This window comes from Haliotis cracherodii, unplaced genomic scaffold, assembly GCF_022045235.1.
Source record: "Haliotis cracherodii isolate W230 unplaced genomic scaffold, xgHalCrac1.p SCAF_4, whole genome shotgun sequence".
Lineage (NCBI taxonomy): Eukaryota > Metazoa > Mollusca > Gastropoda > Lepetellida > Haliotidae > Haliotis > Haliotis cracherodii.
The window spans coordinates 31,899,845-31,913,786 of record NW_027266297.1 but is presented as its reverse complement, the minus strand read 5'-3'; the positions used below and the strand labels follow the sequence as shown (position 1 = coordinate 31,913,786).

The 13,942-nt window shown below is 37.0% G+C and overlaps 1 protein-coding gene across 1 annotated transcript in view; it reads left to right on the top strand.

Annotated features, from left to right (window-relative positions):
- Positions 1 to 9,785, top strand: part of LOC139480188 (synaptonemal complex protein 2-like) — a 54,128-nt gene extending 44,343 nt beyond the window's left edge. Inside the window, exons 31-39 of the mRNA XM_071263219.1 lie at positions 782 to 834; positions 1,328 to 1,445; positions 1,763 to 2,034; positions 3,284 to 3,378; positions 3,847 to 3,946; positions 5,321 to 5,379; positions 5,921 to 5,999; positions 9,343 to 9,408; positions 9,711 to 9,785. Of these exons, the coding sequence (XP_071119320.1) occupies positions 782 to 834; positions 1,328 to 1,445; positions 1,763 to 2,034; positions 3,284 to 3,378; positions 3,847 to 3,946; positions 5,321 to 5,379; positions 5,921 to 5,999; positions 9,343 to 9,408; positions 9,711 to 9,764 (896 nt within the window). The 3' untranslated portion in view covers positions 9,765 to 9,785. The remainder of the gene's footprint in view (positions 1 to 781; positions 835 to 1,327; positions 1,446 to 1,762; positions 2,035 to 3,283; positions 3,379 to 3,846; positions 3,947 to 5,320; positions 5,380 to 5,920; positions 6,000 to 9,342; positions 9,409 to 9,710) is intronic.
- The last annotated feature ends 4,157 nt before the right edge of the window (positions 9,786 to 13,942 follow it).

Below are 13,942 nucleotides of genomic sequence, written 5' to 3'. Positions count from 1 at the left end.
ATGTGCCATTAAGTGATGAATATGGTATCAAGTTTGAAAATTAGTATTGTACAAAGTAATGTTATGGTCTTTTGTTATACCCCTGGTATATAGTTATACCAAGGTTCCGTCCATCCGTCTGTCCAAAAACTTTGTCCGCGCGAGTTCTCTTAAACTATTCATCTCAAACTTAGTACATATAATCTGTGTCATATGGAGGGGTGCAGTCAAAAGAAAAAAATTGTTTTTATTTATTTTCCATTTTTTTATGAATTTTCAAACCCTAACGTCCGTCCGAAAACTTTGTCCGCGTGATTTCTCTTAAACTATTCAGTGGATTCTTCTCAAACTTAGTACATATCATCCTCGTCATATGGAGGGGTGCAGTCAAAAGAAAAAAAATGTTTTTATTAATTTTCCATTTTTTTTAGACTTTGTATAGACATCAGGCAAATGCTGAACTAGTGCCTTTGATGTTTGGAAATGTTTTTCATTTTTATCTTTTGCATTTCCATGGCAACATGTTCAAATTAGGTTAGGCTTTTCAGCTGGTGCCAATTCTTCCATGAAACTTGTGAATGTATCAAACTCATTAGGACTATTGATTTACAATTGTAGGCATGCAAGGATGGTGGAGGAAATAGATGACTCTTGCCTTCTTGTTTCAAATTTTAAAAGCACACCAAATATAACAAGGTTTCTGAACAAAGCTACACAATGCTTCCTCCCATGCTTTGTTCTGTTTGATTGTTCTGCGTGTAATTAATTGTATTAAGACTCTTAGTTTCTTTCATTCTTTGAGGTCCATCATCTACTGTGCGTCCACGTCGATCTGCTCTCAAACGGAAGTATGCAGTATCCTTTAAAAAATGGAATAAAATAAGTTAATGGCTCTGCAAGTTTTCCATCTAAAAATCACCTTACCTGATTTCTCAATATTTGATATGGTAACTATGACAAAAACTAATTCTATTTTATTCATATGCTGTTAGGAGTTGTCACTAAATACATCCAGTCTTTCCATAAGGTACATTTTTATTGTTGCTGGCAATAGTGGAAAATCTAGTGCAGTGCATACCAATATGAATGACAGATTTGATTTATAAAAGCCCTATAAATGATTTTCAACACCAAGTAAATATGCAACAGACAGTAAACGCTCTAAAAAGGCAGGGCAAAGCACGAGAATGCATGATAAAATGGGCCACCAATCTCGGGAATTCAACATTTTCAGAATAAAGTTTTTAGGGGTGTAGGGGATTAAGTATTTTATCCAACATCTAACTTTTGAACTGGTCCCAAATTCACTTCACTCTTTCTGTACTTTTGCCTTAACCATTATGTGAAGCATCTAGAGATACTGGATGAGAGCGAAAGTGATGGCATGTTGTCTTCTGAATCGGATCCCCACAGTGATGATGAGAGAAGTTTCTGCCCAAGGAAATTATTTAGGAAAGATTTACCAGGTACTTCGCATTTATCAGTGAAATGTATTGTAGAATTTGATATATACTCTTAAAAAATTATGCAATAACATTTGAATAACTTTTTTAATAATGCAAGTTGCGACACTTCAATGATGCAGTAATAAACTGAATTTTAAGCACCTAAACAACCAAAAGTGGCAGAAAACTTCTCTATAGAATAAAAGGATGAGGATCACCCCAAAACAGCATCATGCATGTGTTGTTTTCAATAACTGGAAATAATTTTCTTATTTATAGTAATTAATCATCTCAGTTTCATATTCATGTGTGAATCGTTTTGTTTTTTCTTTTTAAAGAACCTGCTTCTATAGACAATTCACCAATAGTACAAGATGAGGAAGAAAATATTCTAAAGAGACTACCTTCTAAGAAAGCAGAGACCCTTGTGAAGTCCCGTCTGACACCAGTTCCACCTAGATACCCTCCATACCAGCAAACTGAGGATGAGTCTTCTACACAATATGGTGAACTAGACTTGGTGATGGATCTTAACAGTGACAGAGGAATAAATACAGGCATTTCAACTTACATACAGTCATTTGGAATGGACATGCAGAAACAACTGAAGGTATGTTAGCTTATGGGTCTTGTTAGTATATAATTTATCATCAGTCATATGGTCAGTTTTATGTATCACTATGTAATTTTCATCCCCCCGACATATAATGATGGGGGGGTATAGCCATCAATATGTCTGTCCGGCCGGCCGGCGGTAATCATTGTTTGTTCGGAGCATATTTCCTAAACCGTACAACCTAGCTTCACAAAACTTGTCACACTTACCAATCAGGCTCAGTAGTAGTGCCTTTTGCTATTTAGAGATTTTTAGAATTTTAAATTTTTGTCGTTTCCATGGAAATATGATGAACTTAGGAAATTTGAGGGTACTGCTCTTGTCCGGAGCATATTTCCTAAACCGTACAACCTAGCTTCACAAAACTTGGTACACTTAACAATCAGGCTCAGTAGAAGTGCCTTTTGCTATTTAGAGATTTTTAGAATTTTATATTTTTGTTGTTTCCATGGAAATATGATGAACTTGGGAAATTTGAAGGTAGTGCTCTTGTCCGGACCATATCTCCTGAACCATACAACTTAGCTTCTCAAAAGTTTTTACACCTATCAAGCAGGTTATGTAGTGGTGCCTTTGCTATTAACAAATTTTTCTCTTTTTTTCTTTTTTCAATTTACATTGAAAATTGATGGAGCATATCTTCTAACTCATGCGACAGAGATTCACCAAACTTTATGCACATATCAATCATGTTCACTAGTAGTGCAGTTTGTTATTTATAGATTTTAATCTTTTTTAATTTGTAGCCCCTGACATATAATTCTAAGGTGTACTATTTACCGATATCATATACATGTACTATATATGATGTGAGCTACATAACCTAGTACATTCTCTTTATGCCTTTGTGTCATGAGGCTACTACAGAGCTATTCATATGCGAATCTGCGAAGTTATTGTTATTACAATTTCATGAGATCATCAGAAAGTGAGCTACTTGAACTAATATTTAATAACCTTCATTATATTTCTGGTTTTGGCATCAAGGAAAAAGATTTCCTTGCCAATCTAAATACATTTGAATGTACACACACGTCAGGGGGATATGTCATCTTCGGATGACTCTTGTTTAATTGTGATAAGTCACAATGTACCAAGCATATATTATTTAGCTGTTTATAATTGGAATAGAGTACAGGCTGACCTAGAATGGACAAATATCTCAGTGATTCAAGTTCTTGGTGTGTCATCTGGCCATTCATCCCAGTACACTAACATTAACGATGAATGTTTTTGAATACAGGTTAAACATCAGCAGCTAACTGAGCTCACCAGAGGGGCACTACGAAATACTCAGAAACTCATCTATAATATCTGGACATCTGAAAGCCAAGACAGGTGAGTAGGCCTGTAGGTCCAACAAGAAAACATTATTCTCTGTTATGTAGGCAATAAATAAGACTTCTGACCTCCAATTAGCATAATTTATCAAAACAAAATAATAGAACCCCAAGTATCTATTTTCTGCAAAACAGTTTGTGAGAACAGACTGGGTTTTTATTTTATTGTGTGCAGGATTTTGTTACTATGTTAGTATTATTTTATTGTTGCTTAAATCTTTTGGCCTTTTCATGATTGTTTTCCTTACGGCGACTTGATGTGTTATATTTTTTAAGTAATGAGGTTATTTTTAAGCTTGACCCTGGATTACTATTTTAGCATTTAATCAAGTACTAAGTTGAAATACGCCTAGCAAGCTACATTAACATATTGCAGTATTTACTGTTTTGGAAGGCAAGAGAAAGAAAATGATATGATGCATTTCATGACATTTGCTTTCATACTATTGTGTTTTGTTTTCTGTAGGGGTAGAGCACTTGAACACTTCAATGACAAGATGCTTGAAGAACTACTCTCCCTTGAAGCAGATGTAACTGCATTGAAGAATACAGAAGAAAAATCATTAGTAAGTTTTATTAAAATGGCCTCGCTGAAGGCAGCTGTATGTTTGCTGTCTGATACAGTTAGTTGGATTCCAGGTCACATCTTCAGTGTTTCCATCACCCATGAATTGTTAATGCTATGTTAATCTCATCTATTGTGCAAAATAGTTGCTTTCCCCAAACACAGTTTTTTTATTCTTTTTTAAATGCCAGAAAGCACTGTGTAAAGCACTTTGTTAATAAAAAATAGAAAGCAATCAGTGATGCTATGAAAAAGTACAAGGAGATTATGTGGTACACCAGACGTTTAAAGGAAAATCATTCTTGCCATCATGTTGTTATAGTTCTTTAATTGTAACAAATGACTAGTGTTGATATAAACATCTGTTTTCTTTGATAACTAAATAAACATTGCCTATTCTATTAATTATTTAATAGGTCTGTCCATATACATGAGTCTTTGTAGTGGCGGTTATTGTTCTGAATGCTCATATCAAGATCAAAGATATCACATCAATCATTATACAATTGAAATCATTTTAATTCTCATATTAAAATAATTATAATTGCTGAAGTAAGTGGGGTTTGACATCTGCACAAACCTTTGCAGCTTTAGACTGATACAAAGAGCCAAAGTCCAGTTAACTGAGATGATATCCTGGGGTCCTTGAGCTTCGCTCCTGTATATTTGAATCTAGGTTTTAAGATAAGGCTTATGACAGGACACTTTAATTTGACTCATGCTTAATTTCAGTCACTGTATCAAGTATTATCAATGTCAACTTTGTAATGAAAACAAGTGTATTAAAACTATTGCACTCATGTTAATCATCATATATCCTATGTTTTTAAATTCCTAGACATACTGTTCTCTATCAGATAAGTTTATAAATATCATAGTTTGATAGTTATTGACCAATTAATTAATCAATTGCTCCAGTACTAGTGATTTATGTCAGGGATTTACTCAGGTCTATCATTTTTTAAGTGCAAGTATCAAACTCAACGTATAAATATACTTGGAGGGTCCAAGGTAAGAACATGGGGGATCACAAGCTGGCAAGATGTGTCATGCTTCACTTGGTTTCCAGTAGTATTATTGCATATCCTCGTAATAGAGGATATTTGCATAATAGATGTGGATTCCAATGTTAGATATAAGAAAATCATCCACTGACGCCTAAACTTTTAGTCTATTTTTTTATTGCAATGGAAATGTCTGTTATATGTAAATGCAATCTACTATTTTAATCAATTAAATAATTCAAACACCATACACTTTTGGGTCCTGTGGAACTTGTAAATGTAAATTATTTGTGTCCATGCTCAATTGTAGGGATGCATGTAGGGATGCAATATTTTGCATCTGGTTAAACCCCATTTATTCGACATTTTAGATATTCTGTCAAGAACAGTTGCAGGCTATGGAGAAGCACAAAGTTTCACAGGAAATAAGGTACTAGAAGATCATTATTATTTTGACTATTGAGTAACATGTTTTGTAATCAGTCATGCTTAGTACTTTTGGGACTGAATGTATGAACCAAATATTTAAAGCCTGATTCTTATATATGCTAAGTGAGGTCACAATATCACAGCAGTACTTATTATGTCCTGTATTTTCTATAAGAAAAAATAGGTCTCATGGTTTTGTGATTCCTCGGTTTATTGGCATTTGAAGGCTATACTATGACCCTATCTTGTAGTTGAACTATCACTTATCCATTCAGAATATAAATAAGTGTCAGGTAATGTTAGTGTGTGGGATGCAAAAAGGAAATTGTCAGTTCCTTTGAATATGGCAAAATAAATTAAATTGTTACCCTGCCCATGTAAACATATTGGGTGCTGAACTCACAACAAAATGGCCATCACTTTTTACAAACAAATTGATCTATAAATGCCTTAGGTCACTATGATGAATCAATATCAGCTTCAGTTATGAAAGCTGTAATGTAAACAGATACATCTTATCTTTATGCTGTTGTAATTTGCAGATTAAGAAACCTGAAGCTGCTGCACTCAACACTTGATGACAACCTCAAAGAATCGGAGGTTAAAGCTCAGAGCCAACAGGTATAGTGTTTCATTAGATTTGCTGAATCTTTGTATTCTTCGATTTTTATGTCACCTTGACAAAAGTCTCATGTTAGCATACAGAAAAGTGTGTTGTCTCTATCCTTTGTAAGATTTACTAAACCTTGATATTTTCCACATCTACTCTAATCTAACTTATGTGTAGTTGATTCAAATATCAGTGTTGTTCCTCTATCAGAAATGTTCAAACACCCACACACTATGCATTTCTTCCTTCTTTTGATCCTATGTGGAAACATGCTTGAACAAGGTTTCCAGCTTCAAAAAACAAATCACTCTAACACATTCCAGCATCACCGTCGTCACCACCCAAGCAAATGGTTCACAAACTGTAATCCTGTGCATAGCGCCCTACATGATATGATCGCATGACTATCCCTGCCACATCATTCTCTTTCTTATTGCGACACATTGTGGAGACGTGTTTTATAATAAATATTAAATAGAGGATACGTATGTTTTACCTCCTCCTTGGTAATAACACCTTTGTTACATATTGCAGTGTTTGAAATTGGCACTAGTCCTATAGTCCTTGCCAAACTGCCCAATGGTAAAGGTATCATAAGGACTAGTAGAAATGTGCCCTTTTAAAGGGTTTTGCTGTATGTTATCATTATGAGGACTAGTGGACGAAAACTGTTAGTTTCTAACCCTGTATTGAAGAAAATGGGAACAGCCAAGATGAACACCCGGCCTGTGTAACTTGCAGATGTACTTTTCCTTGGCGGACCCTCACAACCTTTGGTGTGACTGTCGTGGTCATCTTTGTAAGGACCGTAGATGTTCCCAGTCTTCTCACCCCTCTGAGTGAGCCTTCCATATTACCTACACAAATGCCGTAGCATAAGGTTTATTGACAGTCTAAATCTCAGGATGTTGGACACGTGCCTTCCTCTACTAGGAAGCCCAACGTTTTACCGAGTTGACTATGTCCTCCACCGTAACAGCCATTAAAACGCATTTGTCTACCATACCACCCTTGTATTTTATTTCTTTGTTGTTTATCTGTAGTAGATGATAGTGTATCGGATAGTTTCCATACTGATGAAGTTCCCGCCATAACAAACCAGCTATCTGATACTGGTGCGCTCATTACCACGCTGACGTTAGAGCAACCTGCTCCTACGGAGTTAGGTCAATGAGAGTTCGTCTACTCCAGCCTCGACGGTATCAACCTTTGACCCTCCAAGGATTCCCCGGCCGTCAGTTGTAGGTCATTTATTCTCCCCTTCTGCGTTACAATGAAACCACCATTCTGAATCCACATGCTGTGTCGGCTCAACAGTCTATTTCAATAACACCAGCTACATCAACTGTTTGCAAGGTTCTTCCTTCTGTCGATTTGTCCAAGGCTGCCTCAGCTCCTAGATTCTCCGCTACTGGTGGTCTTTAGTCTCTTGATGGTGATCACTCCTCTGACACTGGTTGAATGGTTTCACCCTCTACAAATGATTGATGGAGCACAGATCAATCTTGTGCTTCTACCTCAGATCGCCGTTCCAAGAATAGGATCGTTCACCTTGGGATTGACAGTCTGAGGATTGTCATTCCTGTTCACTATATCGCTCTCGGGATCGATGGTTGGGGATCAAACTTCTCGCTACAGATTCATCACGTAACACAGGAAGACTATTGTACAGACTCGGCTGAGCGTTCGTCAACTTTGTGTCACTTCCCGTCCTGTTACGCAGATCAATGTCGTCAATGGGATCGTTCCCGCTATTACACTTATCATCATCTTCAACAGACTTTCACGCTTGGGATCACTCTCGGTACAGCGATTATGGAGATCGCCCTCGTGGCACGGAGAGCTACCCCTGAACCTGGATCCGTACCTTATGCTTTGTCTTATCCTGACTACCTCTCCCATGCTGATTACTACCGCTCTCCTCATCCGTAGCAGCCCTCTGATCACCATCACCGTGATGGGCTTCGACTCTCCTCTCCTCTTTGTAGATGTTCATCTCTGATGGACACTCATGTGGGTCGCCTTTCTCCTTGTCATTTTCTTGGACTCCTGCGCAGGTCGCACCTCCCAGATCTGTAAGTCCTGTTAAACCTTGGGTTTCTACTGTGTCGCCAGACATTGTCTTGGATCATCACGATACCCCCTGCTTCTTCTGCTGGGAGCTTCGTCTACGTTGATGCACCCTGGCCAATCTAAATCTTCCAAATCAGACCCACAATGCCACGCCACCTTGGAGCAACACCAGAATTGACTTCAATACACAAATCAATGTCGACTTCTGTCCAAGCCTTGGTGGTTGACATCAACATAACCATGGTCGCTCACTTACTAACTCTTTCATCTCCACATGACCTGGATTGGATTAACGATGTCGGTTTGGAGACATTAAGTCATTGGCATCGCCCTCCCTTACCAACTTTATGGAATCAACGGTCTCTCTCCTCGACGTTTGTTTAATCTGTTGCTCTAGGACATTGCCAACTTATTAACGATCCAGATCCAGGAAATTTTACTCCTCAAGAAAGACACTATCAAGGGAATGAAAATTGTCTGTATCTTGAGCCACATATTTACTCGTGCGATCGACAGAGATTTGACATTTCTGACTTATTTACATGCATCGGATATCATGGAGATCAACTTGATAATGCTTCGGTCATGTCACGCTTTCTACAGGGAACTGGCTGCACTGACACCGTTATCTCTTCGGAAATCAGGATGCTGTTTTTGTGTGTGTGCTATGCAGTTCTATCTGTTTTGTCACATGATGGAAATGTGTGGAGTTTTTCCCTGAGTGTGAGACAAGAACATATACCTTATTACCTGCTCTTGAGCACTTGTGATCATCACTGCACTACAAGCCTTGTGCTGCCGTGTTGGAGAGGATACCAGTCCAGGCAAAGATACAATATTCAACTGGCAGGAATGTTTTGCATAGTCAGGACTTTCTCTGGGTTGTAACAAACACGTTCATGTTGGAATTGGTTCAGATAAACCTATGACGAGCCGTTCTGCTCACTTTACATACTGTCTTTGATGTGACAGTGAGTAGATGTATATTGATTTTTGCATCGAAGTAACTAGAGAGCAACTTTTAGTTCAACCTCATTTTCGTGATGGCACTCATCTCCCAAGACTGCGTATCCGACAGCTTCCAGCCACTACAGTAGCATCATGAAAATGGCTGTTGTCATTCTGATCCAATATTCTGTTTATGCATGTAATGTCATGTTCAGTGACTTGTGTAATGTGTCATTTGTATTATTGGTGACATTGATTGTGTTTTGTCATTTTATTTTCTCATGAACCCACAACCACATAACAATTCTCAATTAAGAAAATATATTTTTCCAGCATAACCTGAAGCAGATTATGAAGAAAGAAATGGCAGCCCTCCAGAAGAAACTCTTGTTGGAGTCTGTGAGTATAGGCCGCCTTCTAAAGCACATATGCTGTAAGGTCTCTTTTCTCTCTTCAAATACTTCAATTTGTGGTTGTACACAGACAATAATTTTGTGTGTAACTGGTAACAATAGACAATCAAAAAGCTATGTAAAACCGGCGTTTCATTAGATAGAGGTAGATCAAGTATAGACTGGTTACTTTTTTTCCTGATTTTGGAATAGCTAGGGACTGTTTTGGTTGGTTGCGACATGTTAAAAACTAAGTTGTGAAAGTTAATATTGGTGATCCAAGTGATAAAATTGTGTTTTTTGTTGCAGAATCAACACCAAATATCAAATGTCAAGAGATGCCTCAAAAGTATGCTGTTTTAGAAGAATCTGCAAATGTGGAGAGAATTATCAGAATAAAAGCTCAGATTGTTCAGTAGAATAAACTGCTTTAATTGAAATGTAATAGAAATGGCTATGACACTGATTCATAAAGCCTAGTTTCAATTCTGTTATGCTACATACATGTACACTCATATTACACTCTCTGATATTTTCCAGGGTTAGAACTTACCACTATACCTCCAGCCCGTGGTTAGTACAAGCCTCCAATTTGCCCAATTGTTTTAACGTTACAAGGGTATTGTATCTTTACCTGGGCTAGTAAAACATTTGAGTTTTATTCTAACCATGGCTTATCAAAGATACATATCATTTTAGATAGCATGGTTAGGGGTTCAAAATAAGGAAACGTAGGTATGTTCAGGCTGAAAGAAACTCAATTTATTTGCTATTACATGTATATATATGTCATAGGAACCAGTGTGATAAAAAAAATGTAAACTTACTGACTGTCAGTTACATTTTCAGACAATTTCATTGTTATTAATAATATTATGTGATCAGTTTGAGAATACCACTGAACTATAGTATGGTAATTTGTCAAAAGTGAAACTCGTGAAAAGTCTTCATTATGTATGAATAAATAGCCACCTACCTAACATGAAAAAAGTGCCCGCAACATATATTGATTCATTTCTAATCATATTATCATGCTATTATTTGAACTGCGTTATGTATTATTACAAAGGGTAACATGGAAACATACCAAAACAAAATCTTCAATTGCCGTTAATTAACACATTTGTATTTACATTTACTGTATTGAGGGGATTAATAACATGACTGAATGTGTATTTATTAGTGGTCACCTTAATATACATGGGCAAAATGTACCTGAATAATACTCTTGCTTGAAAAAGTGGGTTGACATCATTTTCAACACACTTCCTATATGTGTAAAGTTTCTGATCTAGAATATGGTTAGAAACGTTAACATCAGTTGTTTTGCAGGCAATGAGGTTTAGAGCTGGCAAGCTATTGTTTTAGTTGGAGGGAAAAAAATGTCACTAAGCAGGAAGAATTTTGAAGCTCTATTCAAAATGCTTTCATGCCATGCAATATTCTCTTTGCCTAAGAACTAATAATATATTGCAGTTTTATTATGTACACCCTTGTTTGCTAGACCATGAACTGCTGAGCAGGATTCCTACACATATTTCTGTCTCTTTATAGGAACAAATTTCTAAGATCTGTTATCTATACATATGCATTATTGTATTCATTTGAATATAAGGGTACATGTTTCTTAGTGTTAGTCTCCCTTTCTCAGATTTTGAATTACATATACCCTGTGGTTCAGTTTAATGTTTGTTTCAGTGTTCTACATTGTTTTACCTCAAAGGTCACGAAATGAAACAGGTTAAACAAATTGAATTAGGCCTTTCAAGTTTTTTCAAGCAGAAATTCACATATGCAAATTCAAGTTCATAATATTACATTTCATGGAGATAGTGATGCATGTTCATACTGGTCACATATAAATCTCTTTAGCCAATTGGGGAAATAAGCACAAGAGGCAAGGACATTAAAATACCCTAGATCTCATGTTCAACTGATAATGTAAGATAAATGTCTGTGAAAAAAGTGATTCATTTAAATTACATGTTTTTTAATATGTTGTTGTTTTGTCATTTTGTTTTGATTATTAATTTGCGTTTTCACATGACTCATGATATTTATTCATAAATCCAAATAAATTATGTTGTTGCCAATAAACAGATATATTTACTCATTCAGTGGTCTGATTCATTACTCTCATTATCGTATAATTAGTTAATATAGTGTTGCGTTAACTCAAAAGAAAATACAATTAGATCAACAGTATTTATTTTATTATTTATCATCCCTAGGAAGTGAGGTGGATGATACAGGAAAGGAGTTCATCCATCCATCATCCGCTTTTCAGCATGTTCAATGGGGACAAATTTTCTCAATTTTACCCACTGATTTTACTGGTTACGATCTTAATGAAAAAATCATTTAAAAAATTTGTGTCTTAAATTATTTTTTTACAGAGTTATGGCCGTTGCTCACTGCTTTTCAACTTAGTGCATACTGCATGAAATGGGGACAAGTTTTCTCTAACTGCTAAAGTGAATAAAAGTTTGAAGTTTGAGTTTGAAAATTGGTCCGGTAAAATGTAGGGCTGCAACAAATACACTATGAGGTGAATACGATTCGTATCACAAATATAGGGTAATGAATACAAATATTAATTCACTAATACAATAATAAGACAGCAGTTGATGTATTATTTGTTATATTCAGTGAAACATTAACAACATAAATTATTTTACCTGGTTTGTTAATTTTCTATATTATACAATTATATACTACACTTGTCCAAGTACTTAGTCTTAGAATCTGCTCAAATGCTACAATGACCAGTGACCAAATTCCTGTCAAATATAATATTATAAGAGTGTTGTCTTTAAAGAAATCTATGCGTATCATATGTTCTTATGGATGTTTTAGGTACAGGGAACGTAAATGCACATGATTGCATATTCATAGATATTCGATTCTAGTGTCCACGAATAACAAATTCAATTCATGAATAGATATGGTTCGATTCACCGAATACGCGAGTGAATTGTAACGGCCCTAGTAAAATGGACATATTACATTATATTGTATATCTATAATACTTATCATATCTCACACTATGCGATTCTAGTGTGGAAATATGTTTGAATAAGTACCCAGCTTCTTAAAACATTACTCCCAAACAGATACCAGCATCAACATGGTCACCACCCAAACAAATGAGTCATGCACTGTAATCCCGTATTTTGTGACCTAGCAAGAACTAATCACCTGACTACATCTGCCACACAGATACCCAAGCCTGTATAGACTGCAACCGTGAGATGTACATGAGGAAGCTGGTTCTAAACAATGATACAAACAATAAGCTACAACACTGTCAAGTGTAGTAAAGACAAGAACTTTCAATGGGTAAAAACACCATAATAGGTGATGTTACCCCTTTACACTAGTTGGATGTAACAACATCAGATCGGGTATAACATGAGTTACATGGTCTCACGTATGATTTGATTAGAGATCTATTCAGCGTACGACTGATAACCAATCCAGAAAGGGGTCTGCAGCCAATCAGTTCTACAAGACAGACCACACCAATAACTCCGACGGACAATTAGGTGAGCCAGTTTGGCATCTCTTTGACGCTTCGTCAAAGCTATCATTCATACCCACGGGATTGAAGCATGCTAGAGGATAGATTGAAAACATTCATAAGAGATTCTTCAAACCAACACTGAGACATCACGTACACAAGGCAGAGGTGAGCAGGTTAGGGCTTAGGACACCCCCGAAACAGTGGCAACTTCGATGTTGAAGACCGGTTACTTCACCCTCCACTGGGTATTCAGTCTGGGAACCTAAATAATAATGACAATAAATACAGGAGTGACAATTCCAATATTTATTCTGTATATACAGGATATGGTGTACTGACTACAGGAGCGGGTACAAGTATTATCTACCTGGTGTGTAGCTGTCAACTGTTGCGCCAGGACTCAAGGGACCAAACTGGTGTAGACCCTGAACATCGGTGACTGAGACGTCACATAGAAAGTGGGAAGAGAAGACAGTATAGGACTTCCAAAAACAACACTTCATACTGGCGGACAGAGTACAATCGCTGTGCAGGGCCATGGAAGAAGTTATGGCTCTCATGTCCTGAGATAATCCAACAAAGGCGTAGGCCCAAAGAATAGTTGAGCGGAGCCAAAAAGAGACTGGTACAGTAGACTTCCGTAGTGACCACCTTGGAAAGTGGGATGAAGTGTCTCTTGCGTGCACGTAAAAGTGGCCATGCAGCCTCAATGTTGATGCGGAGTGCTCTGACCGGGCACAGGGAGATTTCTTCACAGTCTTCTAGGTTGAGGATGGATGCCAACGACCTGTCCTGGAAGCGATGAAGTCTTCAAGATGAAGTCCCAGCGAAGCCCCAGACAGACCTTCGCGTTCTCTTAAACTGAACCCGGTTAACATTCAGAGCATGGATTTCATATACGCTAGCAGCTGTCGCATGCGCCAGGAGAAAAATACCATCTTATTGTGGATTGGTGGAGCCTATCTTGTTGCTATACCAGATGACCGGGATGTTGTCTGATGCGATGCAAAAAGGAGCT